This window comes from Pseudopodoces humilis, chromosome 27, assembly GCF_049639895.1.
Source record: "Pseudopodoces humilis isolate 2021_Gansu_Grassland_sample_001 chromosome 27, ASM4963989v1, whole genome shotgun sequence".
NCBI lineage: Eukaryota > Metazoa > Chordata > Aves > Passeriformes > Paridae > Pseudopodoces > Pseudopodoces humilis.
In genome coordinates, this window is record NC_142226.1 from 2,108,446 (window position 1) to 2,136,427 (window position 27,982).

General features: G+C 41.1%; 1 protein-coding gene across 1 annotated transcript; it reads right to left on the reverse strand.

Annotated features, from left to right (window-relative positions):
• Positions 1 to 357: 357 nt before the first annotated feature.
• KDM1A (lysine demethylase 1A) lies at positions 358 to 27,571 on the reverse strand. Its single transcript, XM_005529882.3, has 20 exons — positions 27,287 to 27,571; positions 24,509 to 24,674; positions 19,734 to 19,793; positions 15,814 to 15,947; positions 14,039 to 14,117; positions 13,041 to 13,133; positions 12,202 to 12,308; positions 11,274 to 11,355; positions 9,980 to 10,074; positions 9,004 to 9,146; positions 8,442 to 8,532; positions 7,713 to 7,847; positions 7,399 to 7,472; positions 6,615 to 6,726; positions 6,103 to 6,235; positions 5,190 to 5,377; positions 4,642 to 4,756; positions 3,364 to 3,491; positions 2,847 to 2,993; positions 358 to 1,847 (listed from the first exon to the last, which is right to left on the reverse strand). The coding sequence occupies exons 1-20, from the start codon at positions 27,569 to 27,571 to the stop codon at positions 1,662 to 1,664; spliced, it is 2,553 nt and encodes an 850-aa protein (XP_005529939.2). The 3' UTR covers positions 358 to 1,661.
• Positions 27,572 to 27,982: the final 411 nt, after the last annotated feature.

Consider the following 27,982-nt stretch of genomic DNA (forward strand, 5'->3'; position numbering starts at 1 on the left):
ACACCATCACCACACCCCAAGCCTGAGGCTCAGAGAGGCCAGGAGCACCCAGCAGCTCTGGAGCCAGTCCTGCTGACCTCGGGCTGCTTTCAGTGTGCAGCACTGCTGCTCACTGGCACAGGGCACTCTGCCTGCCTGGATCCAGTCACTCATTCCCAGCAGCCTTCCTTCTGGCAGCTTCCTAGTGTTCTTATCCTTGTTATCTTCACTAACTTGCTTTTCAATCCAAGGGTCTGCAATGCAGACTCACTTCCTTGCTGTCAGCAGTTGCACAGATGAACATACACAATTGTTTCCAAGGTTTTGTAGCAGAGGCTTGAGACAATAAATCCAAATGATTCCCAGTACAAATACTGATTCTAGCCACCATCCTACTCGTGCTGAAGCTTCCTGCCACCCCCTTTGCTGGTTTCTTGGAATATATTTCCACCACCTGTGGGACATGGACCCTTTCTCAAAGACAGGCCATAGAGAGGGCAGAGACAAATTACAGGCTAATCCCAAAATAGGTGGATATAACGAAGAATACAGGTGTCTGTCAGGGCAGGCCTATGCTACATGAGGGGTTCTAGGAGCACTGCATGTTCATGAGCCTGGTGTCATAGACAGCAGCTTGACAAAGAGTGTCACCAGTTCTGCTGCAGGTAAAGGCAGGGGGTCAAAGTCAGACAGTGATACTGTAGCAGCAGTCAGCCCTGTGCCAAACAAAGGCATTTTATCCATGGTCCTACATCAGACAGCAGCTCCAAAGCAGGGATTTCCAGGCTGGGGATGTCCTATCATTCATCCCATCCCAACCAGCATTGCCTGTTCTGGTCCCTGTTAAGGTTAAAGGACAAGCATTGGCATTCCAGTTCTGTGCCCTGGGATGATCGTTTCTGTCTCCTTTGGGATGTTTAACACACCAGGAAGCATTCAGTGGTTTCATGTACTGCAACAGGTGGTCAGCAGTATAGCACCAGGCACTTCACACTGAGTTCACCTCAGGACATTGGAACACAGTTCAGTACCTTTTCTTTTGTTGGAAGTATTTAATAAAACAGTATGCTTAGCATATTCAGTGGTACCAGGTTACTCTACAGCAGGATGCAGATGGTGTAGCAGCCAATGAACCATTTTGGAGAGGTGCGATTTGCTGTTACTGGTAGGCAAACAGTTGCCCCAAATTCTTGAATGCCAGACAGGAATAGAATTGGTCAAAAATAGTACTCTTCAAAACAAAGTCATTAAAAAAAACCCAGAAAGAAATTTACATACATTCTACACTAAGCTAGTATTCATAGCAACCAGCTTCTAGAGGCCCTTGTGCAATTACCAAACTGTAAATACACACATAGGTAGAAAAAAACCCCAAACACCCTAAAAAACCCTCCAGCTATTTTGACTTCCAAGAAGTATCTGCAGAGTCAAAGTCCCTGACCAGCTTTGCAGTAAAGGGTTCTGTTTACACTGACCCATCAAATAGCTCAAAGATTTTGTAAAAGGCTGCCAAGCCAAAGGTCCAGCGAGCTTCTGTAAGGCCGTTCTCAGACAAGGCTTGCACAGTAACCCGGGCTGCTCTCAGCAGACGCTGCTACAAACTACTCGAGGATCTCCATCCCAGGCTCCACAGCGGCAGCACCGTGGCCTTCACGCTCCTCTTCTGCCGCCTCCCTGTTCCCTCACAGGCTGGCAGCCTGCTGGGGGGGCACACCAGGCGTGGGCTGCCGGGGCAGGGTGTACATGGCCCCCAGGAACTGGTCGGCGATGCGGCCGGCCTCCCGCAGCCCGCTGAGCAGCGCGCCGTGCACCGTGGCGGGGTAGTTGCGGATGGTGTGTTCACCCGCGAAGAACAGGCGAGGGATGGGCTGTGGGGAAACAACAGCGGGGGTTCTGCTCGGGTGTTTTCAGATTTTGCAGCAAACGATACTTTAAGAATGTTAAAAGTCCTCTGAGCACAATCTCCATGAACATCAAGGTGGTGCATAAAAGGCCAAACTGAACCCATTTTAAGCTGTGTACAAATTACCAAGAAAATAAAGCTCTATTTGATAAGCAATGTTTGCAGAGCCAGAGAGGCAGAGGAGGGTCATGTCCCAGCTCTCACTGTAACTCTACTATCAAACATACTTAGGAAGAATACTTTCTAATCCTGGAACATGAACTCATAGCACAGTAAGCAAACAAAAACTTCAACATCTTACTTAAATCAGCAGTTTCTCTTTAAACTGAGACCTTAAACTACCCACAGAACCATAACAAGTGGGAGAAAAATAACTGTTGTGTATTACATTCTGCAGGGAATACTTTTTCATAGCTGTGTGTATTAATCACTTGTATCATTAGAACAAGAACTCAAATAAAGCCAAAGCCACACAGCTTTTCCTAGCAGTGCTTTCAAAACTAATTCCCTCAACATGATCTGGAGATGACTCCTGTCTTCCCTGTGTTGGCCCCCACATTTGGAAGAGACATTTTATTCCTGTTTTTCTCACTCTGGCCTTCACCCTCTTTCAAATCACTACAACTCACTGAAATGTGGTGATGGGCAACAAAAATATGGAGTATGAAATACAGGTATAATATTAAATACTCTGTTCAGACATAACCAAATATGAATAAAATATTAATTTGCTGAATAAAAGATGAGCTTTCTGAATAAAAATGCTCTTTTTTTTTTAGCAAACAAATGGCACCAAACCTATGATGACAGAATTCATGAATGAAAACATTAATTATTTTACAGGTCTTAATCATCCATCATAAAATACAAGTTATCTAAACTTGTGTTTAGGTATGTACGCAAATTACACAGAAAAATAATTCTGTTTTGATGTTTTTCTAAAAATAACTAGGACATTTCTCACCTGTGGAGCACCTGGAATGGCTGGCCCTGGAGTAATTGGCTGAGCCATCAAATCATAGTCATTTCCAGAGGATCCAGCAGCTACGTAGGAGTAGGACCCCCGGGCCCACGGGTCAGCACGCCAGCGGGACACCACCGTCTCTTTAGGCTGAGACAAGACAGGAGCTTCAGGTGTTGAGAAAGTGCAAATTCTACAGTTTGTGACAAATACAAACAATGCAAATTGCAACAATATGAGGGACAAAGTCCTTGGGCTGACGTCAGTGGTGGAACTCCACATTTATATTCTGTGATAACACAAATTAATCTTTGATGGCAATTCCTTAAATCTTTCCAATATATTACCAGACTCTACTGCTTGTAGGTCCTCAGCTGGAACTCATTTCCAGCTGCACACACCTGCTGTGTGTGTACTGTTTCCTCTGTTTATTCTCCCATTATCAACATGATGACAACACATGGTTGATAAGGTTGATAATATTGATAATTCCCTCTCCTTCAGCCCGAGCTGTACTGACCTGGGGCACAGCGCTGCTGCCAAAGATGCCTTTGAGAATGGCAAGGCACCGACCAACAATGACATCATCACTGATATTCTCCATGATTCCTGCTGCTTCTCCTGCTACCAAGGCCAACAAAATCGGTGCTGTGGGGATGTAGGAGAGAAAAAAAAAAAATTGAATTATTGAACTCGAACATTTTGATCAGACAAGTTGAACTTGGATAAACATGGATTTGCAGTTAAGCCATGAGGTTAGAGATTTAGATTAAACAAATCCAACAAAAGTAGTCCTGAATTTTCCACCACCATGTCAATATAGCAAAAAGAAAATGAATTTATATGTGCCATGGTACTATTCAGAATTATCAAGAGAACTGATGTATTAAAAAGTAAATAAAAACATCAGGAATGATGTTTCAGTGTTTCACAGTCTAGCCACATTAACTGCTACCCAACTGTCTATGAGAAATTGTAATTGTTGTTTTTGATTTCAGCCATCTGACTTGGGCTTCAACATGAGGTTTTACTGCATTTCTGTTTCATTTCCACCTGCTCTGCCTATCTTCATGAGAAGGAAGGCTTAGGATTCAGCATGTAACACTAATTTGTACATGGCATGATCTTTCCATCTAAACCATAACCATGTCCCTACTTGTTAACTATATAATAGAGCCATCATAAAGCCACAAAAGCCACATGAACAGCCTTGCTATCCAAGGCTCATTACTTGTATCCTCCAGTAAAATCTTACCAAACATTTTAATAATTCAATAGCCTAGAAAGGCACTTCCCTTGTACAGCAGTTTTTTCCAGTTAACAGAGAAACCTGGCCTGCTTATGACAGAATGGAAGAAAACCCACTGGTTATCTGCAAAACAAGTAACTCATTTAATAATGCTCCTTATATATACACCTTTACTTTTAGTCTGGTGAATGGCAGTAACAAAACCAGTACCCTTGCTGCAGGGATCTCCAGACAATCTATTGTGGCAGCACCAGCGACAGATAAACCAAAACTACTAATGGCAAAGGGCTGCTGTAGTAGTAATGGAATTTAACAGGCACAGCCTGGAACCCAGCATTAGTAAACTCACACTTATCTATGTGCTGCCCTAACCTACTACAGAACTGTCTGCAATCAGTGCTGTTCTCTGCTTCCATTTGTCTTCCTAAAAATACTATCTTCTTATGATACCCATATGTGAACACTAACAGCATTTTATTAACTGTTTTTTTCTAGATCTGAAACGATACAAATAAGACACTGGCTAAAGCAGACATGCACCACAGCTACCTTTGTACAGGTTCCAAAAGAGGAAAAGTTCTCCTCTGCTTGCAGTAGTGCTCCCAACATGGCCAAACAAATTGACACTTGGATCCCAGAAGACACGATCAAAACACAACACAACCTAGAAAGAAAGAATCAAAAGTTAGGGAGAGCACAAGGGAAAAATTAAAATAAAGACAATTACACTCACTGATGTTTATCACTGCACAGATCATGAAAGGGAAATCTGGTGAATATATAGTGCATATACATAATCCATAGAGGCATATGCCTACAACTGCCTTTCACAGGTTAGTGTGCTCTCAGAGTTTACCAATTTTCTGGTTAACAAGTTCTAACATATTTACTTCTGCAATATAATTCTTTTAAGCCTGTGTGGGAAATCAACAAGAGACCCTTACAGTTCCTCAGACAACGTTCATCATCAAACCCTAGCAAAACAGCTGTGGAAAAGGCATTCTTCCTCTGCCCCACCAGACACGTTCCACCCACATTTCAGATTCTCTCTAGGACAACCTCTGGGCCTGCAGCAGTTACCCCAGTGACAGTGGTACCTTGTTCAGGTTGCCAAATCCCATCCTCTGCACTGCAGAAGTTTTCCATTCAGGAAGAGGTGGCACAAACTGAACTGCTGGAGGCTGCTGTTTCAGCACTCCTAGGGGCAGAGTGCACAGCACAGCATCACACTTATAAATGAAGGTCTGGCTGGTAGATCGGGTATTTACAGCTATCACTTCACAGCCTGGAAAGGGGAAAGAAAAACAGTTTAATAGGCCATGAGGCAAGAGCATTGGATTGAAAATTAAAGAAATTACTATAACCACATCAGCAAGTAATTTGTTTATAGAGACAGCTAACAGTACTTAAATTGTAGGCAAGTTGTTACTGGCCATTTAGCTCTATTCCAGAAAACACAATTAAGGTAGCACCTGAAAATGGCCTTACTGGAATAAGCATAAAGGTCCATCCAGGTCAATAAATATTATTTAAATATATCTATAAATAAACAGTAAGTAGAAAGTTAGCCTCTCATTACGTTGCTCTCCCAGCTGACACTTTCCCAAGCCCAATGTTTTCAAGAACAACAAAAAGATACATTCCTTCCATTACATTCATTTATCCTTCAAATACCACGTCCTGTGGCACCAAGCCTTTAAGCAGTCCCAGACCCCTTACTCCAAATGAATGAAGTAAATAAATAAGAGAATAAATGTGAACAATCAGTAAATACAACTGAAAAAGACTCTCTCAAATGAGCCACAGAAATAATCGAAAAATCATTCAAGATTAGTAAATCTCTAGCAACTACTTACACAATCCCAGTAAGAATGTGGCTGTTTATCTAACTCCAAACACGTAAAGGGAGGGGTTTTACAATATCAGTCCTCACATCTACTTCCAGAAGCACTGAAATCTACTTTCTGTGCTCATACTCCCTCAAAGAAGTTTCCTGGGGGTTCCGTGTACCTGATGCTGTGTAGCGAACCTGTCGAACTGCCGTGTTTAATTTAATATCCAACCCTTCTGCTAAGGCCACTGGCACACAGGAATATCCATTCCTCACAGTCAAGTGACTGCCTGTGAATTCAAAGTCATCATCCTAAAATGAAGAGGCACAAAAAAGCATGCTTTCATAATGAAGTCCCCTAAGTCAACAGAAAATAATCAACAACTCTACACAATGGCAAAAAATATTTCAAAAACTTTTTTTAACAGAATCAAATAAATGTGGAATTCTTTCTGATTATTCATCAAGTATTAAGTATGGAAACTTTCAGCTGACAGTACTGTTAGAGATTGTTTTGGCACTAACAAAAAGCTGTCTGGAATTTCATCATCAAATAATAATCGCATAAGAATTCAGTACCTGCACAAAAGCAGACACACTAAACAGTTAGAAACTCTTAACAATGGCAAACTTGAGAAGGAAATAAACACAGTTCAAGTTTTTAGTGAATTGTTGAGTACTGACTACCTACCTGGTCCCAGTGCTTCAGTGAAAGTGTAGAAAGAGGTGTAGCATTAGCAAATTCTAGATTTGCAAAATGCCAGTCAAGTATTTGCCTGTCTCTGGATGACAAATAAACATCACTAGAAAACACAAATTTAACACAAAGACATTTAGTTTCTTAGAACAGGATATTGTAAATGCATTGCTTCTGACAATTTCTTCACAAGTAATTTTTGAGTCTCTCCTTAGTCCAGAAATAACAACATTAAAAAACAACACAGATTCTGTTTCAAACATCCAGACCTCTCTCATATAAGCTGAGTAACAAAACACAGCAAATTCAGGTTTTTAAAGCAGAGTTCATGTAAAATACTCAAAGGGAAGCTAAAATCTTCAGAAATAAAAAGGTTACATGAATAATGGTTTAAGTAGCATGCATAAGGACAACAACAAAAAGCCTAGTAAAACTGCAAAGAATATTCATATTCTACCAATATAAGTAGGATTGTATACTATCATTACTGATATTTAAAACTTCAAAAAGGTATTTAAAACCTCAAATGCCTTCTGAGATCAGGTTACTGCCAGGATTTCTACAGAATCACCCAAGCTCAGAACCACCTTTTCTGTTTGGGTCACCTCTAAAAATGAGGAAGGTGAGTTCTAAAGCTGAGAGAACTCAAATTCTGTGTCTGTACCTTTGTACCCTTGAGTTCCCATAATAAAATCATACCATAGCATTTTTGAAACTCAGGGAAAAGGTAGTAAAAACTGCTTTCCTAAGTATTTATCCTTTTAGTTTGTATTTTTACCTTGGTGGATTGGCTTCAAGTTCTTGTAATTTCTCTTCCAGCTTCCCTTGTGTTTCTGCCAATTCATCATACTCCTATTAAGATTAAAAGCTAACATTAAAACCAGTTTACATCTAAAAGAACTTGAAGACATCATGTAGGATCAGACTGCATCTAGCCTCGAGAAATCACTAGAAAAAAAATCACTTAATGGATTTAGTGGAAGCTAAATAAAATTTTTTTTTTTTTTTTTTAAAAATTTGGTTAATTGGCTAATTTTTGGCTGCTGAAGTCCTGAGCAAAGACTGACATACTGTATGTATGTGATACTTTACCTTGCAAAGTGCAGTCAGATCTCTGTGCTTGCTTTTCACAAGGAACTCTGCTGTAATATCCCGAGGTGGCTTCACTTCTGATGCTTCCTTATACTGCTGATGAAGTTCTTTAATCTTCTCTTTTAAATTCACCATCTTTAAAGACAGAGCAGGAAAAGGAAGAAAGGTTAAAAAAAAAACTATGAAAGGCAGATTTCAACAAGTTACTGTGTAAACTGGATATTCACCTCAAACATCATTGATTTCTTACTATGTTGCAAGTAATTTGAGAGCAGTCCACAAGTGTTTTTAATTTGAGAAATTTCCATAGAAAAAACATCCATTTACCACACATAAAAATAATGGAAGTAGTCCTAAACCACTGTGTCTGTACTACAAATCAGACATGTAATGAAGACAGTCAACATTTCTAAACAGCCCCCAAAAGCCTCAGCCAGTACCAGTGTCTCTAAAGGAGGCTATGAAACATCACTGTTTATCATGCCTGTCTTCTTCCTTTCTTTTCCCATATTCCATTTTATGGTTTTCTGCCTAATCATTTTTTCTCCTCCTCAAGCAGGAGACACCTTTGTCCTAACAGAGCTTCTAAGTAGGTCTTAAGCCAAAAGATATTTTAAGAACAGCATTAACAGCAACTTTCTGATATTTTTCTTTGGCCAGTTTTGTATGTTTTGCCACTTTCTGAGGAACACAATGCTTATCACCTTGGTCTAGATGTCATCATCTGACCTTGTTAAGAAGATCTTTCAATTCCTCCTGTGTTTTCACAATTTTTTTCCAGTGCTCAATCTGCTCATCCTTCACATGCTTCTCCTGCAATCTGGAAAAGTTGAAAAGAGCGAGCTCAACATAAAATCCTTGTGTTAATGAGAAAATTTATTATCACAATCTAATTAGTGGAATGCAATAAAAACACATGTCATGGGATATTTTAGTAAACACTTGTACGGCAACTGGAAAATTAATGCAAGTTTCTGTAAATAAGGGATACATGACTAGCTAAAATAGTGTGAAGTTACCTTCTGCTATGAAAGGCCATTACAATTGCCACTAGCTTTCAAGTAGCGTCAGTGCTCTGTATGGGTGGACACCAATCACACTGAGTCACTTGTAGCAATGATTTTCAGGAAACTTTCAGCAAGAGAGGTTTGCTCCTTTAACCATCTATGAGATCAAGCAGCTATATTAAGAGGGTAAATCTTACCTCTAGGAGCACCCTAATTGTTTCAGGTATCTTTTGGAAATTTATCTACAAAATAAGAAAGTCTACCAAAAGGAGAGAAGTACTTACTGTATGACAACCTCCAGAGCCTGGCCTAGGGAGACAGGCTTATTATTGAGAACATTAAAATCCAGCTGATGACTGAGATAGGATGTGGCTTCCAGCAGACGATTAAATTCTTGCTCCACCATTTCATCTTTCTCTTTGGGAACCTAGGAAGCAAAAGAACAAGCACTGTTCTTAACCCATTCATAAATAATACAGCTGCTGAGAATAGCCCTTGGGAAAAAAAAAAAAATCATATTCTTAGCTCTCTCAAATGGTCAGACACCAAGGTCTGTACAACACAATGTCACACTTTGCCAGGATGGGCACAAGAGCTGTGAAACCACGATGACAACAGATCTCTCTTGCAAGAGAGAACTAAACTGCCTTATGGGCTCATAAGATTTCCTTACTGGAAAATAAGGTGTGTTCATCAAAGCTACAGAAGCTTGCCAGAAGACTGACAGTAGGATGGCTCTACACAATCACAAGGCTTTAGAAGGCTTGGCATAGCCCAGTGAAGTGGACAGACAGTAATTTATCCTCTGGAATGGTCACTGTGAGTAAGAACTACCAATGCAGCTTTTCTAGGATGATGGAAACACTGCAGGACATGTATGGAATGGTGGTATTTAACTGTACTGATGATACTCAGTTAAACAGTGAGTGCTGCCAGTGTGAAAATACCTGTTACATGATGAGAGCTCAAGTGATGCAAAGAGCAAACCTCACATCTGTTAAACCGCGCATGGCTTAAACAAAGGAGAGAGAAACTTGGCTTCCACAAAACCTCTGAAATGCAAAGGTAAAAACTCATTTGGAAAGAGAAGTGTATGTGCAGGTATGCTACAAAATTACTAAATTGCCTAAAAAGGGACACACACCTTCCTTCTTCCCTCTCTCTGGAAGCCATCTTAGGCTAAGCCAGTAGCCTGGTAACAAACACACTTGAGATATTACTTCTTTTTTAGAAGGTTCATGGAAACAGGATCAGACTTACAGCTTGTCCATTTGCTTCATAAAGTGGACATTTTTGTTTGATCTTTGCCAGTTCCATATTTACTTGTTTGCTGACCACAGCCATGGGATTTCCTCCTGGAAAAGATTTTATATAGTTTAACAGAGAATTCTGTAAAATTTGTCTGCAATTAAACAAAAACTCCACAGTTAAAGCAATTTCAGAGACTAAAACACTAACTCCAGTGTATGCATTCCAGTGACCTGGTGTAACACTGCCAAAGGTCTGCACTTCACAGTGATTCCTGCAATGAGTCATGCAAAAAACCCACCCACCAAATACCTACTTCCAGTATCTGAAGGGGTCCTACAGGGAAGCCAGAGAGGGCCTTCTCATCAGAAACAGTACTGATATGACATGGGGTAATGGGTATAAACTGAATGAGGGGAAATTTAGGCTGGATTATTAGGAAGAAGTACTTTCCTGTGTGGATGGCGAGATACTGGAACAACTTGCTCAAGAGGTTGTGGATGCCCCAACCCTGGCAGTGCTCAAGACCAAGCTGAACAAGGCCTTGAGTAACCTGATCTAGTGGGAGGTGTCCCTGTCCATGGCAAGGGTGATTGGGACTAGATGATATTTAATGTCCCTTGCAACCCTTAAGATTCCATGGTTCTATGAATTAAACATAAAAATATTACAGTCTCTCAATAGGCAAACTGAAATCTGTTTTTCCATGACTGTGCACATTCAGTACTTTGTCTGGAACCAGTTTCTGTATGCAATTTAATAAGACTAATCATGAGACAGACGCCAAATTAAGGCTGTCAGTAAAAATAGGGGTTCATTATAGGTTTTACAGTATTTTATCATTTCACTACATTGCTGAAGGATATTCCACACTAAACACTTGCCCATCTTCTTAGCAGAGTAACCATGTCAATAACTGCCATCCCATAAAACAGTAATAAATAGGAAGAAATTTGGCTTGCTTTCCATTATTTTTACAACTATTTTTGAAATCAGTGAAGAAAGTACTTTTGGGGTTTAAACTCTGAAGAAGGGCTTTCTCTTTAGAATGGCTCTGCATTTCCCCCCCTCCCTTGTTTTTCCATGTAAACTGAAATAAGACATTCTGTCTCTTTAAGGTCTCACCCATCATATATAACTTTGTTATTTATGAAAACTACTAACTGCCAAAAAGGCTGAATAAGAACACACACTTTTTTAAGAGTTAAAAGTTTGGCCATGAAAGAAAACAGCATTAAGGTTTCACATTTACAGCATTTTGCCCCTCAGTTTTCCTCCCCGGTCTTTCTGATTTTGAAAAACTCACCCAGTCCTGTTACCACCATTGCTCCTAGATCAGCAACATAATTCCCTTTGCGAAAGGTGGCAACTCTTCCTCCTACTCGGTCCTGTCAAAAGCACAAGATATTAAACCTCCAGTTACATTCAGTAAGACATCTCACTGAAATATACTGAAATATAATCACTGAAACATCTACAAAACATGGTGCAAGTATTCTCTTAACTGAAGGGTTAATAAACAGAATGTACACTTTTCAAAAAAAAATTAAATCACAATTAATTTGCCTAAGTTAAGGAATAAAATGTTTAACTAGCATTTAAAAAAGGAGAAGAAAAAAAGGAAAGAAATAGAAAAAAAAAGATGCCTAATCATATTTGGGCAGATTTCACTATGTTTACAGCAGGATCCACTGTGATTCCAAAGCAAATCCCTTCAACTGCCCACGCACAAATTTAGTTATGCACTAGATTTCCTCCTCCCCCTGACGCCTAAAGATTTTTAGCTTTATATATATTTTTTTAATATCTGTAACTTTGTAGACTGTCAATACACAGCTATAACTTCCAGTGCTTTTCTTACCCTCTCCCACAGTTTAACAAACTCTTAAAAATACACTCCTGAAATTCTGTTTAGTCTTCCCTTTAGTCTAGCATTCTGGACTTGCATTCTGCTGATGAAAAACCAATTTCTAATCATGAAAGAAGGTCATTTTAAGGTGTAAGCACACCTTAAAGGTTGTTCCTGGTGTAAGCACACAACACTAGCACCTGAGTATCCAGCCCAGCTCTGAGAAAGCATCAGACAGCTCCCATCAAGAACAGATCTGCTCAGTTCTTTGTGAGGCTGGTTCAGTATCAGCAATTCATCCTGACTGACACAGACCTGTCCTAGTACTGAATAGGTTTACTGGTTAAGTTGCCACACAGAAGTAAAATAGCACAAAAATTCATACTCTGGCTTCCAGAACTGTGACATCCATTCCAAAACTCTGCAACTGGCGAGCTGCTGCCAACCCAGAGACTCCAGAACCAATAATGATCACCTTTCCTGTCTTCTTGGCTAAAGATAGAGAAAAATCAGCTACAGTAGTCCTTCATATGTGCAGTACTAAATTGCAAACAGTCATGTAAGAGTTGCATTTAAGAGATACTAAGAACAAAAAGCAGCTTTCTTTTCATGACTAGTTCTGACAAAACAAACTCTTTAACAAAAAGAGAACTGTAATTTGATATAGTGATGGAAAAGTAATTCTGAATGTAACACTGAGACAGGTACAAGGAAAATACACTAGCAGTACATCTGGGACAAGGAAGAAAACAGGAGAAAAAATGCTTCCAGACAACTGTCTGAAGAAGAATGCAATTCGTATTAATTACTGGGGACAAAGTATCATAGTTTTATTTATTTCTGCCCCAGAAGAATAAAACTTAAAAAGGGCAGAGAAGTTCACTTGCAAAATTCAAGAATCAGATAAGCATGTAACAGACCTAAGTACAATATTGTGTTTCTGACTTTAAATGAGAACCAAGATAACTCATTAAAAAGTGACAGTCACTGAATTATCTACAGAAGATTTGCCAAGATTTTTTTCCTCTCAAAGTGATTTACATAAATACATGGCTTCTCTATGCCAAAATATAACACATTAACATCAACAGTTAGATGGCTTTCCAGCCTTTTTTTTTTCTTTTCTTAGCACTCCAATTCTAAAAAGCAATCAAAAAACTGTCCTAAGAAATCATGGAACAATAAAACAAAACTTCAATTAGAAACAATGCACAAGTTTCCTACTTGGAAGGGGCTTCACTCTTTTGTAGATCCCAAAGTTAATCAGCCCATGACGCTCCAGGTAGCTGTGAACCCTGTGAACGAGCACTGTGTCACCTAAAAGAATGTATAAAGTTTCCAAATTATTCTGCATGTTCAGCAGCACATATGTACTGAGGACATATTCACAGCAGCAATCTGGTCAAGTCCCAATAAACACATCCTGCCCTACAGCTCTGCTACTGACCCACTCATCCTTCTGAGGAGGCCTGAGGCTGCTTTTCTGAAAAACACCCATACTGTACTGCAGTTTTGAATCCTGCCTGAAAAGCTGTACAGGACATTAGGTACTTCTTTTACTCTAGTGAAGAACACCTTTTCTGAAACTGCAAAATCCCAGGATAATGACACAGAATTGTGATTATTGGTATTATGCCAATACTTACTGCAGCACTGAATTCTCATTTTTATTTTTAAAAGCACAGTAGTTCACTATTTTGCAATCCTTGACAGTATATTTGCATTCTTTTCAGCACTATTTTCTTCTTCAATTATTTTTTTATGGCTGCCCTCCACCTTTTCCCAGTTTATTGGGATCTTTTCTGAGAAGTGTGGAATGGTCTCCATTTGCAAGCAGTAACTCCTCACCCTTCTACTGCCTTTTTGCATCACAGTCTATTAAAGTCTTAAAAAAAAACCTCTCAAAAAACCTTATGATTAATAACATTTTACAGCTGAGAACCACCAAGAAGCCATAGCAAACCTTAAAAGCTGCACATGGAGTAACACTACTGTAACGATCCATCTTTTATGAATCCTGGTAGTGGTATTTCTTTACCAGACACTGAACTCCATCAAATGTGAACCATGAGTATAAAATGCAATATCCCAGTCTATACACAACCACTCACGGAGCTCCACTAAGGACTGAAGCATCTGAAGCAGCTTTTCCACAAACAAAAGTGAAAGAAAACAGCACTGATATATACAGTATGATTTTGGCAACGAAAAACTTGACTTACTATTATAAGGTGCTTCTAACTGTTGGATAGTTGCTTCAAATGTCAGCTGAATCTTTGGGTTATCCAACCAGAGCTGCAGCTGTATTTAAACAAACAATACAACATGTCATACAAAGCAATACAAAAGAGGTGTTTTCCAGGCATGTGTGTGCTACCAAATACTGTCAGGAGATGAAGCCCTCTAATGAATTTAACTTTGGCAGGACTACACAAACCACACTGAACTTCACGTTCCAGTGTTCGTTAAAGTGCAACACAGTCTGAAAATCTCACATCATTTCAAATAAGAGGAACCAAGGTAGCACCAAGATGTGTGCAGCAAGCAGTGTCTTTTTAGCACCAGATTTCATATTTTCATAAAGGCTACAGCTGCACTTATCATGTTATAAGGTATTGATCTCTGACATTTGAGGATCCAATCCATCTTCACCAATATAGAACACGACCATGGACTACACTGGCCACATAGACACAAAAAAAGCATATTTACAAGACATTTACAGTTCAAAAATCAAGCAGGAAGAATTGTCTATGATATGATTGTATCATGTCACATTTATCACATATATTTTCATATAGAAAAAAAAAAGAACTGTTTTCCCCACAGAACTCCTACTTTGTAGCAGAGAGGCAGGAGTTAATAAATAATTTTACTGTTGCATGCCTAGCACTAGGTCATACTTCCACTCCATTATGTATTCTATAATTAGTCCTTTATTTGGGTATTTCTCTAGAGTTGTATTACTGAGCTTCACAGTTCCTCACAGAGGCCAAATTAAAATGGAAATCCTACAACCATAATGAATAGGAACGATCAAGAAATAATTTCTTTATAATCTGGGAGGCTTTTTGAGTCGAATGGCTAATTAAGAGGCTGCTCACTGCAGTTTGCAGCTCTGCTGAGCACTGGGTTCATATCAGCAGTTCCACAGTCTCTGCTATTCTCACTGGAAGAGTTCCTCTCACAAGCCTTCCTCAAACAGGATTCCTGCTCAGGAACTTCTCCAAGTTCCTCTGTAGTGAATAAGGCCCACAGACCAGCAGTGCTGCTTTTTCCTGCAAATATCTCTCTCCAGTAATTTCTTAGTTTCAGTGGAAGGTTTTTCTGCTTCCAACACATTTGTTAAAGGATTACTCACTATTTATTTTGTGCAAATTGTTTTCCAAACTCTTTGGCATGCTCTGGCCTGTTTTTACACATCTCATGACTTCTCAGAAGTTACAACTTGAGTTAGAGGAAAAATTTACAGGAGCAGCAGAAGTCATGCTCTTAGCGTGAAGATGTCCACCACACATAAATTTTAAATAACTTAAGTTATTAAGCACTGGGTGCTACCACGGTCAATACCCAATGATGTTTCTTGGTCATCTTCAGTCTGTGAAAAAACTGAGTGGTGCATAAGGTGTTTTGTCTCTTAACTATAGTAACACAGCAATTTTTGAAGTATTTCTTGCTTTCCTACTGAAATTTTCCTAACATGACTTCAATTTTCTAAAATATTCTTTTCAAAATACAGGAGGAAAGCCTCGATCCCTGTTTTGGATGTTGTAAGTACCCCAGAGTTTCTTTATGCTGCTCACAGCACTGCTTTAATCAAGAACTGGATAGCACATATCTTAACAACTTGAGAGCATGACAGGATGCCAGAAATTCAACCCCACTGTCTCAAAACCAAAAATTCCATCAACTGCTAGACATGGTAACTGCCATAAGTCTTAGCAAGGTACACAAATTTCCTACCCTTTTTTCACCAATACTTTTACAACAAACTTACGGTGCGGTTCCTGATGTACAGAAACACCTTCTGAGTCTGCTGTGGCCCACTGATTATATCAGGGAAGCAGGCAGCTTCTTGAGATGTCATACGGTCATGTGGAAGTCTACTCTGGAAAGCTGCACCCTCCACACCTACAATAAAAAGACAAGTAGTCTACAGGCACTGCAAAGGAACACTACCCTTCCTAGCCAGTGCTTTTAGCCATGAGGTGATATGGTGGCCAATTTCATGAGATGCTTTCTTTAGTGCTTTTATTTACATCTGCAAGACATACAGTGTCCAAGTCAACAGTTCTTTGAATTACAGGTATCTAAAGATAATGAAAAAGCTACACTACAGGTGAGATAAACAAACAAAACCCCCCAAAAAACAAAGCCCGAAAATTCAGTGGGACGGGGGCACATATCAATACATTATATAACACACACACACACACACACACACACACATATATATATGTATGTATTAACAATAAAACATAACTATTTTAGATGCTGTCCTTAATTTGTGTGGTTTCCAGTTTCTAACAGAACCAGAAAACCATTTTAGAACCTGTTCAAAGCCAAAATATCTGTAATATACAAGCACAGTGTCTACCATCCCCTCTCACCTGCTTCTCAAAGCTTAACTTGCACTGACTTCCTCCAGCTAGAGGAACCCACCTTAAACTCTAATTTTGCATATCTGATATATTTACAGCAGGCAGTGCAATGAAACACAATCACACTTATGCATTTCCTGTGCTCCCTCTCCAAGTGCTGCCTACAACAGATTTCCTACCTTTCTTTTTAAACACTCCACATCTAAAAGACTGATGCTGAACTCATCCAGGAGAGATTTTCTCTATGGAAAACATTCATACAGGAACCAGCACTTCTACCAATTCCCATGCTGGCAGTGATGTAACTACATTTCTGTACCCTGCTTTCCTCAGTCTCTGATGTTCTACTATAGAGAAAAACTAAGCGACAAACTAAGACACAGCTGCAACAAGTGCTACAGCACGAGTGCAGAAAGCAAATCCTGCAGGCACAGAGAGCAAAACAAAGTACTGAGATGTGAAATACAGCAAGAAAAACATCAATCTCCCATGTCCTAGAAGTGATTTTGATCAGGACAGAGGACAAGGCATTCAATCTAGAAAGACAGAAGCCAATACATCCCAGGGGCAAAACCCCCCACAAGTAATACAGTATGATTAAGATCACTTGCTGAATTTGTAACTGCTCAAAAGCCTACAATAAATAGCAAAATAAATGCAAGCTTGCAGTGTGTTACACTAACCAAGACAACTGTTTAAGAGTTTGAAGTTCATGTACAGCAGTACATGTAAATGAACCAGAGAGAGGAACTCCCTGCTTTTAATTCTGGTGCCACCACACACCTCTTTAATTTCCAAGCATTTTTACTTCCCAAAGGTGCTGAAAAAAAAAATTAAGGAAGGAAATGGTTGTGAAATTAACAAAAAAAACCCCAAAGTAAAACCATAACAAAAACCCCCAAAACAAACCAACCAAAAACAACCACACAAAAAACCTAACTAAACAAAAAAAAAAAAAACAAAACACAATAAGAAGGAAAAAACCCCAAACCAAACAAAAAACCAACCAACCAACCAAAAAATAAACCCGGCAACCAAAAACTCATTCACAAGTAAAGATCTAAAGATCCGTGTGATGGCTCAAGGTAAAGAAAACTGTCTGCAATCATTTGCACAAATTTTACAAGAAGAAACTAGTAACACAAGCTAGAGAGTATTGCAAGTAAAGTAAAATTAACCATAGGAGAAGTTGACACACCCACAATATTTCCTGCACTAATATTCATCTATGGAATAGAAACCCACAGCTCTACTACAACTTCAGATTCTCCAGTAACAACCATTCCCCAGCCCCTCTGCTGTCCTTCCAGCTAACCTGGCCCAAGTGTGCCAAAATCTGCACAGGAATGCACATGCTCAACGACGAATTCTGTAAAACTGGTCAGGGAAATCAAACCAGTTACCAATTCTCTGATACTTTATTAATGCTAACGATCTTAATTAAGGTTCTAGATCCTCAAGTGCTAGCAAAAAGCTCAGCAGCACAATTTTCAGAGAATGCCCAGTTAAAGACCTGAAATGCTAAACCCGGCTCTCTCTTATGGGTTTGGGCTAAAAGAAGTGTGCTTCTGCAGGTACCTGCTAAAAAGTCACGTACTCATCAAACACCAGCAAACTCTCAGATGTGTGGATTTAAGGCAACTCAGCAGCTTCTTGAAAAGCTTTGGGATTTATTTCTTCAAACTGAGCAGCCACAGAACATGGTGCTAACAGCTTTGAAAAGAACTCCCAAGGTGGGTTGAGTCGGTGGGGCTTTTAAGGCCATATACCTTTCATGGCAATACCCAAACTTTAAAACTAGAATAACAGAGTAGCTCCAGATGAGCACAGGTACTCAGGAAAAAAAAGTAAAGGAAAAAAAAAATAAATAAAGAAGAAACAAAAAAAGCTAATAAAACAACCCACAAGAGTGTTCCATACAAGAATTTAGAAAAAGCATAGCTATTAATAGCAAAGATAGCATTTTTATTTGGCCAACCACTGGAAGATCTTATAAGAACTAAATGTCCTTGAATTTACTTCTGCAACTACAAAGCTCAAATCTAAATGGATTTGGATTTCAGGCTGACTAAATCCTATTTCACACCCTTACTGCTTGTATTTCATGAAAGCCACACTTTACAGGGATTAGCAGTTCAAAGCTACATGTTTCTCCTTGGGAAGGTTCTGCCTAGACTTGATTATCAGCTCCTCTTCACACACACTTGTGCACACACACTTGCCCATTTCCTGACATTCAGCACTAGCAACTAATTGGCTGAAATTTTGAGCATTGAGTTTCTTCCCCACAGAAGAAATCCTGAGGGATGCAGCTCATTTGAAGACTTACTAAAACATCTGCAGATGAACACACTGAATGAAAGGATTTTGCTGTCAAATTGGTTGTTAGAGCATACTCTCAGCATATAACACAAAATGCAAAATATGCAGAATTTCCAATCAGCCAATGCCTACCTAATAATGAAATAGGCAATGCATCCTTAAGCCCATGAGCCATAACAGCCAGCACTTCCATGCAAGTGGTAACATCCATAACAGTATTTGGCTCCCTTACTTACAACAGCAAAGGATGCACTCTTAGATGAGTATCTTGAATTTCTATTTGCGTCAAAAAGAGCAACTTGGAGGTTCAGAATAGGTTCTGGAGCCTTTGACTCTTGTTTAAAACCCTAATCCTGAAGTGAGAGCAAAAGCAGCAGAGTTGGAGGAAGATTTTAAGTAGCACTCCAAGTACTTAAGAGTAAAGACACCAATCCTGTGAATGAAGCAGTGAGTACTGCCAGCAGCAGTACCAAGGCCAAATGGCAAATGAAATTCACAATCCAGTCCAGTGAGCAGCAGACCATGAATCTGCCCAGCACACAATCTCCTGGGCTAAGTGCTGGCACACAGGTCAAACACAAACCCTTTCAAAAGACAAAAAGATAGGAGCAAAAAGGTACTCCATGCTATGTTTTCTTCAGCAGATTAGAAAAAAGGGTATACTGTTCTAAAGCTCTCTGTGTCAATCTAGGTGGTACAAACTGGCTAGGTAAGAAGATTTCTGTACATTTAGACTCCTCTGAACATGGAGAGGAGTGGAGGGATGAGAGATCGGCCTGAGGCATTTCAACACAGGTTAGCTAGCGCCCTTTTCCACAGTTGTGACAGACCTCAACTGAAATCTCAATACCCCACACTTTTTAAACAGGTGGGTACACAACTCCTGCATCTCTTGCTAAATTTGGGACAACCACACCCATGCGCACTTGCAAGCATCAATCCCTAACCTGGCGGCTCTTGCTACTCAGTGGCAAGCATCAAACGCCACCCTCACCTGATGCTTGGCCGTCTCCATACCCTCCAGAACTGTCGTCTTGAAGTCCTCCTGCTTGCCCTGTGGAAGGAAAGAGGAGAACTCAGGGACCTTACTCCATAAATTAAACCATAGTGGACATAAAGGCCCGGCAGTTGGCGTTTTAGGTATTAAATTTCACCAACTAACTAAACCCATTTTCTGAGAATCCCATCTTCTGGAACCTAGGTTCAGGGCACCAAAAAAATATGTTCTAAAGTGTTATCCAGGTTACTGGAATGCTTTACATCAGATTTTATGGGAAATAAAGAAGTACACCATACACGGCATTCCTGGTGGCTAAATACTTTTAATTTTGCAGATGGATACCATAAGATTCTATGGATCTCAAACCCTAAGAATTTGATAATCTTGCCTTTGATGCTCCCAAGTCTCCCCATATCCCAAGGAGACAGTTTAAAGCATTTTGAAAACCCTCTTATGTTCAGGAGACCCTATTTTTTTCCCCCATAAACCCTTCCTTTAAGCTTGATGCTAAAACAATGCTTGAAAGGCTCAGACCACTTATTTTGGTTTCAGTACCCTTGATACACCCTCAGTGTTCTAGCACACTAAGATTGTCTTTGAAGCCATCATACCACTGATCAGTGATGTGATCAATACCCAGCACTAAAAGACATCAGTCTTTCAACATTCCCAGGGGTGGAAACGTGCGGAAAGACTAAGCACTCATCTGAAAGACCTGAAGAAGTCTCAGAATTACCTTAGCCTGCAACTAAGTCCTAAACAAGACTGCAACACAAGCAGTAACAGAACACGCTGAGAAGAGAGATGAGTACAGCTGCAGCGTCTGCAGGAACAAAGCCATTACACACCTCACACACTGCTCACTTCACAGGAGACACTAGTTCTGAGCTCATGAGCAATATTCTTCCACCATCAGATGGTTGCCTGAAATCCCTTCACCTGCAGAGCTCAGGAAGCCACGACACACTCCACATGGCCCAGTGCTGTACAGCTGGCTCCTGCTGTACCAAGGCTTCTTCAAACCACACGCTTCAACAATCAGCAAGTCCAAACCAACACGCAATGAAACACACTGCAATGGTCACTGGAATGGAACAGCCGCTTCCTAGAGCATAACTGTTCAGCTGTAATCTCCAAACAGGTAAGAGCAAGGTGTAACCTGAGGCTAAACTCACAATTGTTAATACTCTTTGAGAATCTGGCTGAACAATTTTGCCAGAATGTAATTTAAGGCTCCTAGGGGACACACTGAGAAGAATTTCATCTGAACGACAGATTTAACCCCTAAAGCAAGACACAGAAAGTTAAACAAAAGTTTCCATACTGTGCTAAACTGGATTAATCTAGAATGTCACAATATTAAACATCTACAGATAAACCAGAATAGGAACTGAAACAAGACAGACATTTTTTTTTCAGTGCAGAAGAGAAGCCATAGTTAGTACTTGTATAAAATCAGTCTGCCAGCAGGGAAATAAAACTCACAGAGAGACTGTGACAAATAACTGTATTTTGATAGGCCTCACAAGACCCAAGTTATGATTCTGTGAATACACATATCTGCAACAGCAAGATATAATTTTTCACTTGATCTACATTGCAAGAACTTTATTTTGCAGGGAACATTTTCAAGACTTGCTTCCATTCTGGGAGAGACTAACACAATTGAAATATGAATATTTACAGTCAAGCATAGGCCATTAATTTGCAATAAGAGTTTCACCTGTGCCTTCCATAAATTAAGAAATTAAACAGATTCTGACTTAAGTCTATGGAATTCATAATCCCTGAATTAACACTGACAATGAGCAGAGGGGAAAAAATTGCTCTCAGCTTACTTACAAAAAGAAATCAGAATCTTCCTCTTCTCATCACTGTTACTTATTGTTTGGACACAATTCTAAATGCTACTCAGTCTGAGCAGAGAAGTATGGAAACAACGTCTGATAGAGAAGATTGCCTCTCCTTCACTGGAAGGTTCTAGCTGTAAAGGAACTAGCAGCAAGCAAACCACTGATCCCTGTTAACATCAAACTACTGCAGCTCAAAAGAACATGAGCAGAATCTGCTCAAAGTCTCGAGGCAACAGAACAAGAGACCATGAGCTGAAGGGCAATGAGGAAGAAGGTCCACAAAGGAATCTACTTCATATAATTATCCACTGTCTCAAAGTTAAGAGTAGTTGCACATAAGTACCACAGAGTACTGAATTTATTTAGGAAAACAGACCAGTCAGATAAAATAAAGAGACAATGCACCACTAAGTTTGACCATTTCCTTGATCTTAATCTTGATCATATTCAGTTCCTTGGAAAACAGCACCTAAAAATATAGGATCACCACAAAGTAGGGATACTGACAACACTAACAGGCCAGGAGCAAGTAAGAAAATCCTCCGTAGTTCTAAAAATAAAAATCCAATTTGGTGAGGAAAAATAAAACAAAGATTCTTAGAGGAAAAAAACCCAAAAAACAATAAAATAAGCAAGTTCCTTGATTCCAAAAGGGATACTGGCAAACAAGAACACAAATGTCATCAATCAGCACTGAAAGGGAGTTTGGAAGCTTTTTGCTATTAGACAGTATTCCTCAAGCAAATAGAGAGGAGATACTCTAAGGAAGTTACCTTAACCATGGAATACTGTCACACACCTTTTAAAACTGCTCTGCAATAGCATGCAGTATATCTTGCAATCCAGACTGTAACAGCCAAAACACCTGGAATTCCCCACAGCTGAACACATGAATGGAAACTACTCAAGGATGACCAACACTGTGCTGTCACCTGTAGTGTGACACTTAATCATCCCCTTCATCATAAGCTGTCTGTGGGGACAGGCTAATAAAATACCAGACACTAGCACCAGGACATTTTTAAGTTGCACAATCAGGCTTTTCAGCTCAAAAGCTATAATGTGACAACTTTATGTTTCTACTGCATTACCTGCATTTTTACAGGCTTTAAACACAGAAATGCTAACTAAAATTTTAGATTTTCAGTATGTAATCCTACTCTAGTATTACTTTCCAATTTAGTATTTCTTATTGAACACTTCAATTTTTCCTTCAGAGTGACACAGAGTGAAAATCTCAATTATAAACACTGCTTTTATATATAGCAGACTCCACGCCGCCTCCTCCTTCTAAAGGGTGGCTGAATTAGAAGTTTCAATGCACTTTTAACAGCCAGCATAAGATGACCTGATGTTCTTGACACCTATATTAATAAAGACAAAAATAGAGAGATCCACAAACATATATAGTGTCAGAAACCTTTAAAATTACAGCAAGAGTAGCTATGGAAATCTGTCTTTTTACTACTTCATTGCTTCATGCATATTCACAGAATTTCTAGGAACAGAGAAATTATATGATGACCTGAAATCTACTCATTTCTAGGCAGCTAGATACAGCCTGTTTGAAAATTGATTGTATTTAGACAGCTAAATACAGTCCTTGCAAAACAACTGTGCAACAGGCTGCTGTGTGTATAGAACAGCATGACTTATCACTGCTGATCTTCAATGTTTCTTCCTTCATGGGACAAAACCTGTTCCACTGTACTTCACTGATTATGCCTCAAACTGATTTCAATAATCATTCTTAGAGGCACAAAATGGAATCTGAGAGAAATAAAAATGTGTATTAATATTAGGTCTCAAGGACTAAACATGTCATCTAAGCTAAATGAAACAGAAAGCTTAAAATACTTATGTAACTACACCTATTAAAATCCATTTTTGCTACATCAGCTACAACTGGGGTGGCAGGATTTTTACCACTGCAAATATTTCAGTCAAGCATATGAGTTATAGTATTCCTGAATCGAGGCAGGAGCCAATAGCTGCAGCAAGGAGAGGCTACAGTGGCAAACTGCAAGGGATAAAACACACCCAGAGCTTTTCATATTTTTTCTGCAACTCAGGGTAGGTATTCCCAAGCTAACATCAGTCCTATGTTCTCAAACCTGTCAGACAAAAAGAAAATTAAGACAACTGAGGACTAACAGTGACTTACATCAGTGATGAACCCGCAAACACTTAACTACCAGATTTCAGCTCCTGTCTAACACCAACTAATATCCACATTATCTCATGAAATTTCTTGACTCTGAACTTTGCAAAAGCATGACCCTCCAGGCAGCTGAGTGATACCTCACCAACAGACTTGACTAATGCTGGCAGCTGTAAACACAATGGTACTGCTACTACCACAAATTTCAAAAGCTGCCTCCTGAACAAGACTGACCAAAAAACTTCTCAGTGTAAAGTGAAGCTGTAAGCTAATTAGGAAAGCACTGAAATTTAAGCAAACAGTATCCAACCAGAACTTAAGATTAGAGTCATAGTTTAAAGCCACAGGAATCACAGTAGTTTAAATCCACTCTGCATAACAAACCCCCATAAACCCAACCTCTTTCCTCTCTGAGGAATAAGCGAGTGTTCAAATGTGAGCAGGTGTGGCAGCGGAGAGCCAGAGAGGCTGTTCTGGTCAATAAGCTTTCAAAGACAACTCGGTAAGAATCATGAGAATCTAGCACAAGAGGTTTGGCTTCATTTGGAATTACATTAATGTATATTCCTATCTTTATCAGACTGTTTTGCATTTCTCCCCTCCTTCCACATATGGGGCCAGCAAATAAAAACACTGTAGAACAATTATTCAAAATCAGATTGAAACCAGACATGGGATTCATGATGCCACACCCGGCCCTAGCTAATTTCTGTTAACAAATCAGGTAAACCGTTTCAGAGAAGGTCTCTACTCACCAGACGGCTCCTCTGGCTCACTTTCATTCTCTTCTTCTGCAGGAGCTGGTGGAGGTGGTGGGGGTAGTTTTTTCTCTTTCTCAGCTTTAGCATTTCTCTCTTCTTCAGAGTAATACTCATCTTCTGACAGGTTTGCAAGACTCTCATCCATCTCTCTATACTCGACCTGTGAAAAGCACCACAGAACATAAACACACTGAAGATGCCTATAAGTCAGGCTACTAACATTAATGTTCCAAGTAACAAAATTGCTTACAGTTGAAAGAAAAGGCTTGAGTTACTTTATGCAGACTCTTATTGCAGATACCATGTTATAAAATGCAACAAAGCTCAACAAGTTCCAAATGTTTTTGCCTCCTCCTAAAAAAAAAAGTCTTTCTATAGTAGGAGCTTTCTACACAGTTTATATGTGTTATATTATCATTTAACCTCTCTGGTTTCCTTTCCCTTCCTTCACAGCTCTGTGAAGGGATAAAAAGCAGCCCCTGTGTCCACTCCATGTGTTTGAACTTGAATTTCATCTTCTAAGCACAGATGACCAGAAGTGAACACACGACTTCCTGCAGAAATCCCACCTGTGCCCTCCCCACCTGGTCTCCTGCTTACTGGGAATCTTGTCCTGGTACAGAGGCTCACAGCTGCTTCCTTTCTAGAATGGTCACACTAGTGGCTCAACACAAGAAACATCCTTTCCCCTCATCCCCCCAGTCTGTATTGCTATGTATGTCTTGTTCTGTTACTGTTCTCCAGTAAAAATAAATAAAATTATCAGCCAAAAAGACTCACTCCAACTTGAAGGAACATGGAAATCCCAAGAACTAGCCTGGAAGGGCTGCACCTCATACTGCTTAGTCAACTAAATTTTAATACAAAGGAAAAAAGTTCTGTACACTGCTATTAAATTTCCCTACTGACTGGAAAGGAAAAAGCATCTCTCAATATGCAGCCATGAGAAAAATAAAAAGAAAGCAACTAGTGATCCTCCAACATTCAACAGGTCAGCATCCATCAGGAAATGACAAAAACAATTCTGGATTTCTCACCAGAAGAAAAACTATTTCATAGTACAAGTTCAGTCCAAAAAAGAGCAATAATGGGCACAATTAAAAGTAGCTTTGGGAAGTGTGTGTACAGGAAACCCTAGATTCTTTACGATACTAACATATTCCATGATCTGCTATCTTTTAAATATTTACATTCCACAATGCCCAGCATATTTAGTTTTTCACACTGTTGCACCTCCAGGACCTCCTGTGAGCTCCCACTCTGAAGGAAGTAACAGTGACCACTCAGCACATCCATGCATTACCACGGGTATTTGAAGCCACACAAAATTTAATCTGCTTCTGTCCAAAGGCCCTTTGAAGTCTCCCATTCCCGTTGAGCTTCCACAACTTTTGAAGAACAATGAAGTTCAATAAAAAACCCTAAGCTTTTCCCTAGATTTATTTTTAACCTAGATACCCTCCCAAACTAAGCTCACACCACAAACGTTCATGGGAAGGTGGCCTCATGCTGGCCTGAGTGCTCAAGGGGACAGATGGTGCAAAAAGAGACAAACAGCTTTTACAGATGGGTATTGTCAGTGCAAAGAAACATCACCAATACACAACCCACATAGAGAACTAATTCAAACTAGTTAACAGACCGTTATAAAGAAGGAATGCTGCCTCTGAAGATCACAGAATGGTTTGGACTGGAAGGGACACCTTTCACTAGACCAGGGTGCTCCAAGCCCTGTCCAACGTGCCCATGAACACTTCCAGTGATGAAGCAGCCACAGCTTCTCTGAGCAACACGTGCCAGGGCCTCAGCACCCTCACTGTAAAATATGCCTTCCTTATGTCCAGTCTACACCTCCCTTATTTTGATTTAAAAGATGCACTGGACTGATCTACCCAACAGCTTCTATGTGTAAAGGACCAGTCCAGTTATCAGATCACACAATGGCTCTGAAGAACCCCATTCAATGCAACAGGACAAAAGAGTTCCAAGAAGTAATTTCAGCTTCCATGTCAAACACCCCAATCCCAGGCACAGTCGAGATCTTCAATATCTTCAGAACAAAAAAACCCACAGTGTTCTCGTATATTCAGAAAAACAGACGAAATTTACATACTAGATACCCAAATTATTTTACAGTTAGGTTTCATTGCCAAATCTCACCCTTCTGCAGCCCTGACTCAATTCTCCCAATACCAATGGAGGGTAGGTGAGGAACAGTGGACTGAGTATGATCATCACCTTCACAACCCTGCAAAACCAGCATCATCCCATGTAAATGAGCCTCGAGAGGCTGCGTCCATATACCAGAGTAACAGAAGGATTTGCTGATAAAATGTAAGCTCACGAGCGCTCCAATGCACTGCCATGGATTTGGGGTGTTTTTAATGCTCGGTATCCGATCAGGAACCGCAAACGAAGTCCCTAAACAGCTGCAGAAAGCTCTCCTATATGACAGGGCACGAGTCCTCCGAGAGCCAACGAAGGTGAGCTAGAACAGGGGATCTAGATCTTAATCTTAAACCAACGGGGCCTCCTGCGCGCCCGCGTTTGTCCTTTGCACTCGCGACACCGGAGCACTCGGTCCCGAGATACCCACCCCCTTCGGGAGGAAGGGCCGGCCGAACGGGGCCGAGGCGCCCTGGGGGAGGGCCGGCCGAGCGGGGCCGGGGCCGGGACGCCCTGAGGGAGGGCCGGCCGAGCGGGGCCTGCCGGCCCGAGCGCGTCACGCAGGAGGCGCCACCAGGGCCCACAGTCGGACCGCCCCACACCTACTTTGGCTCGCTTGCGGCGGCTGGTCCTGCGGCCCTCGGGGGTCTCGGCGATGCCGGTAGTTTCGGCGCCGGGCGCAGGGGCGGCCCCGACGGCCGACGGCTCGGACACACCGCCCGGAGGTGAGGCCCGCGGCGGCTCCTTCTTGCGGGGCGTGCGTTCCGAAGCCCCGCCGCCATCCGAAGAGGAGCCCAGGGCCCCGGCGGCGGCGGGCGGGGGCACCGGCGCCTCTGGCCCGGCCTCGCCGCCCGCCGCCGCCTCCGCGCCCTTCTTGCCGCCCGCCAGCATCGCCCCCGCCGCACAAAGGAGCCGCCGGGGCTGCGGCCCCAGCGCACGTCACATCCGGGCCGCCGCGCGCGCACCCTGGCGGCCCCGGGGCCGGTCCTGCGCCGCAGCGCCCCCTGCAGCTCGCGGCTCTCCTCGCACCCGCGCCCGGCCCGCGGAGCCGCCGCCGCCGCTTCCCGGGCGAGCCCCAGCCTCGCACGGCGCTCCCGGCCATCGCAAACCCACCCACACACACAGCGATCCCACCGCTCCCCAACCTGCACACCTGAGCCACGTGCACAGCAGCAGGACCTGCTGGCAGCAGTAAGGAGCCCTGCGGCTCCAACAGCCCTGTGTGAAGAAATGGAGGCCCTTGGAACGCTTTTAAAGGGAGACGTTTATGCCTATTTCATCACGGAATGGTTTGGATTGCAA

What these genes read in the sequence shown, in the direction of transcription:
- KDM1A (XM_005529882.3), bottom strand. Translation starts at nt 27,571, where the DNA reads ATGCTGGCGGGCGGCAAGAAGGGCGCGGAGGCGGCGGCGGGCGGCGAG. An exon ending in ATGAAGCAAATGGACAAGCT is followed by an intron (nt 9,147 to 9,979) that starts GTAAGTCTGATC and finishes TTTGCTTCCTAG; the next exon opens with GTTCCCAAAGAGAAAGATGA. An exon ending in GCTCTGGAGGTTGTCATACA is followed by an intron (nt 8,533 to 9,003) that starts GTAAGTACTTCT and finishes CAACTTTTCCAG; the next exon opens with ATTGCAGGAGAAGCATGTGA.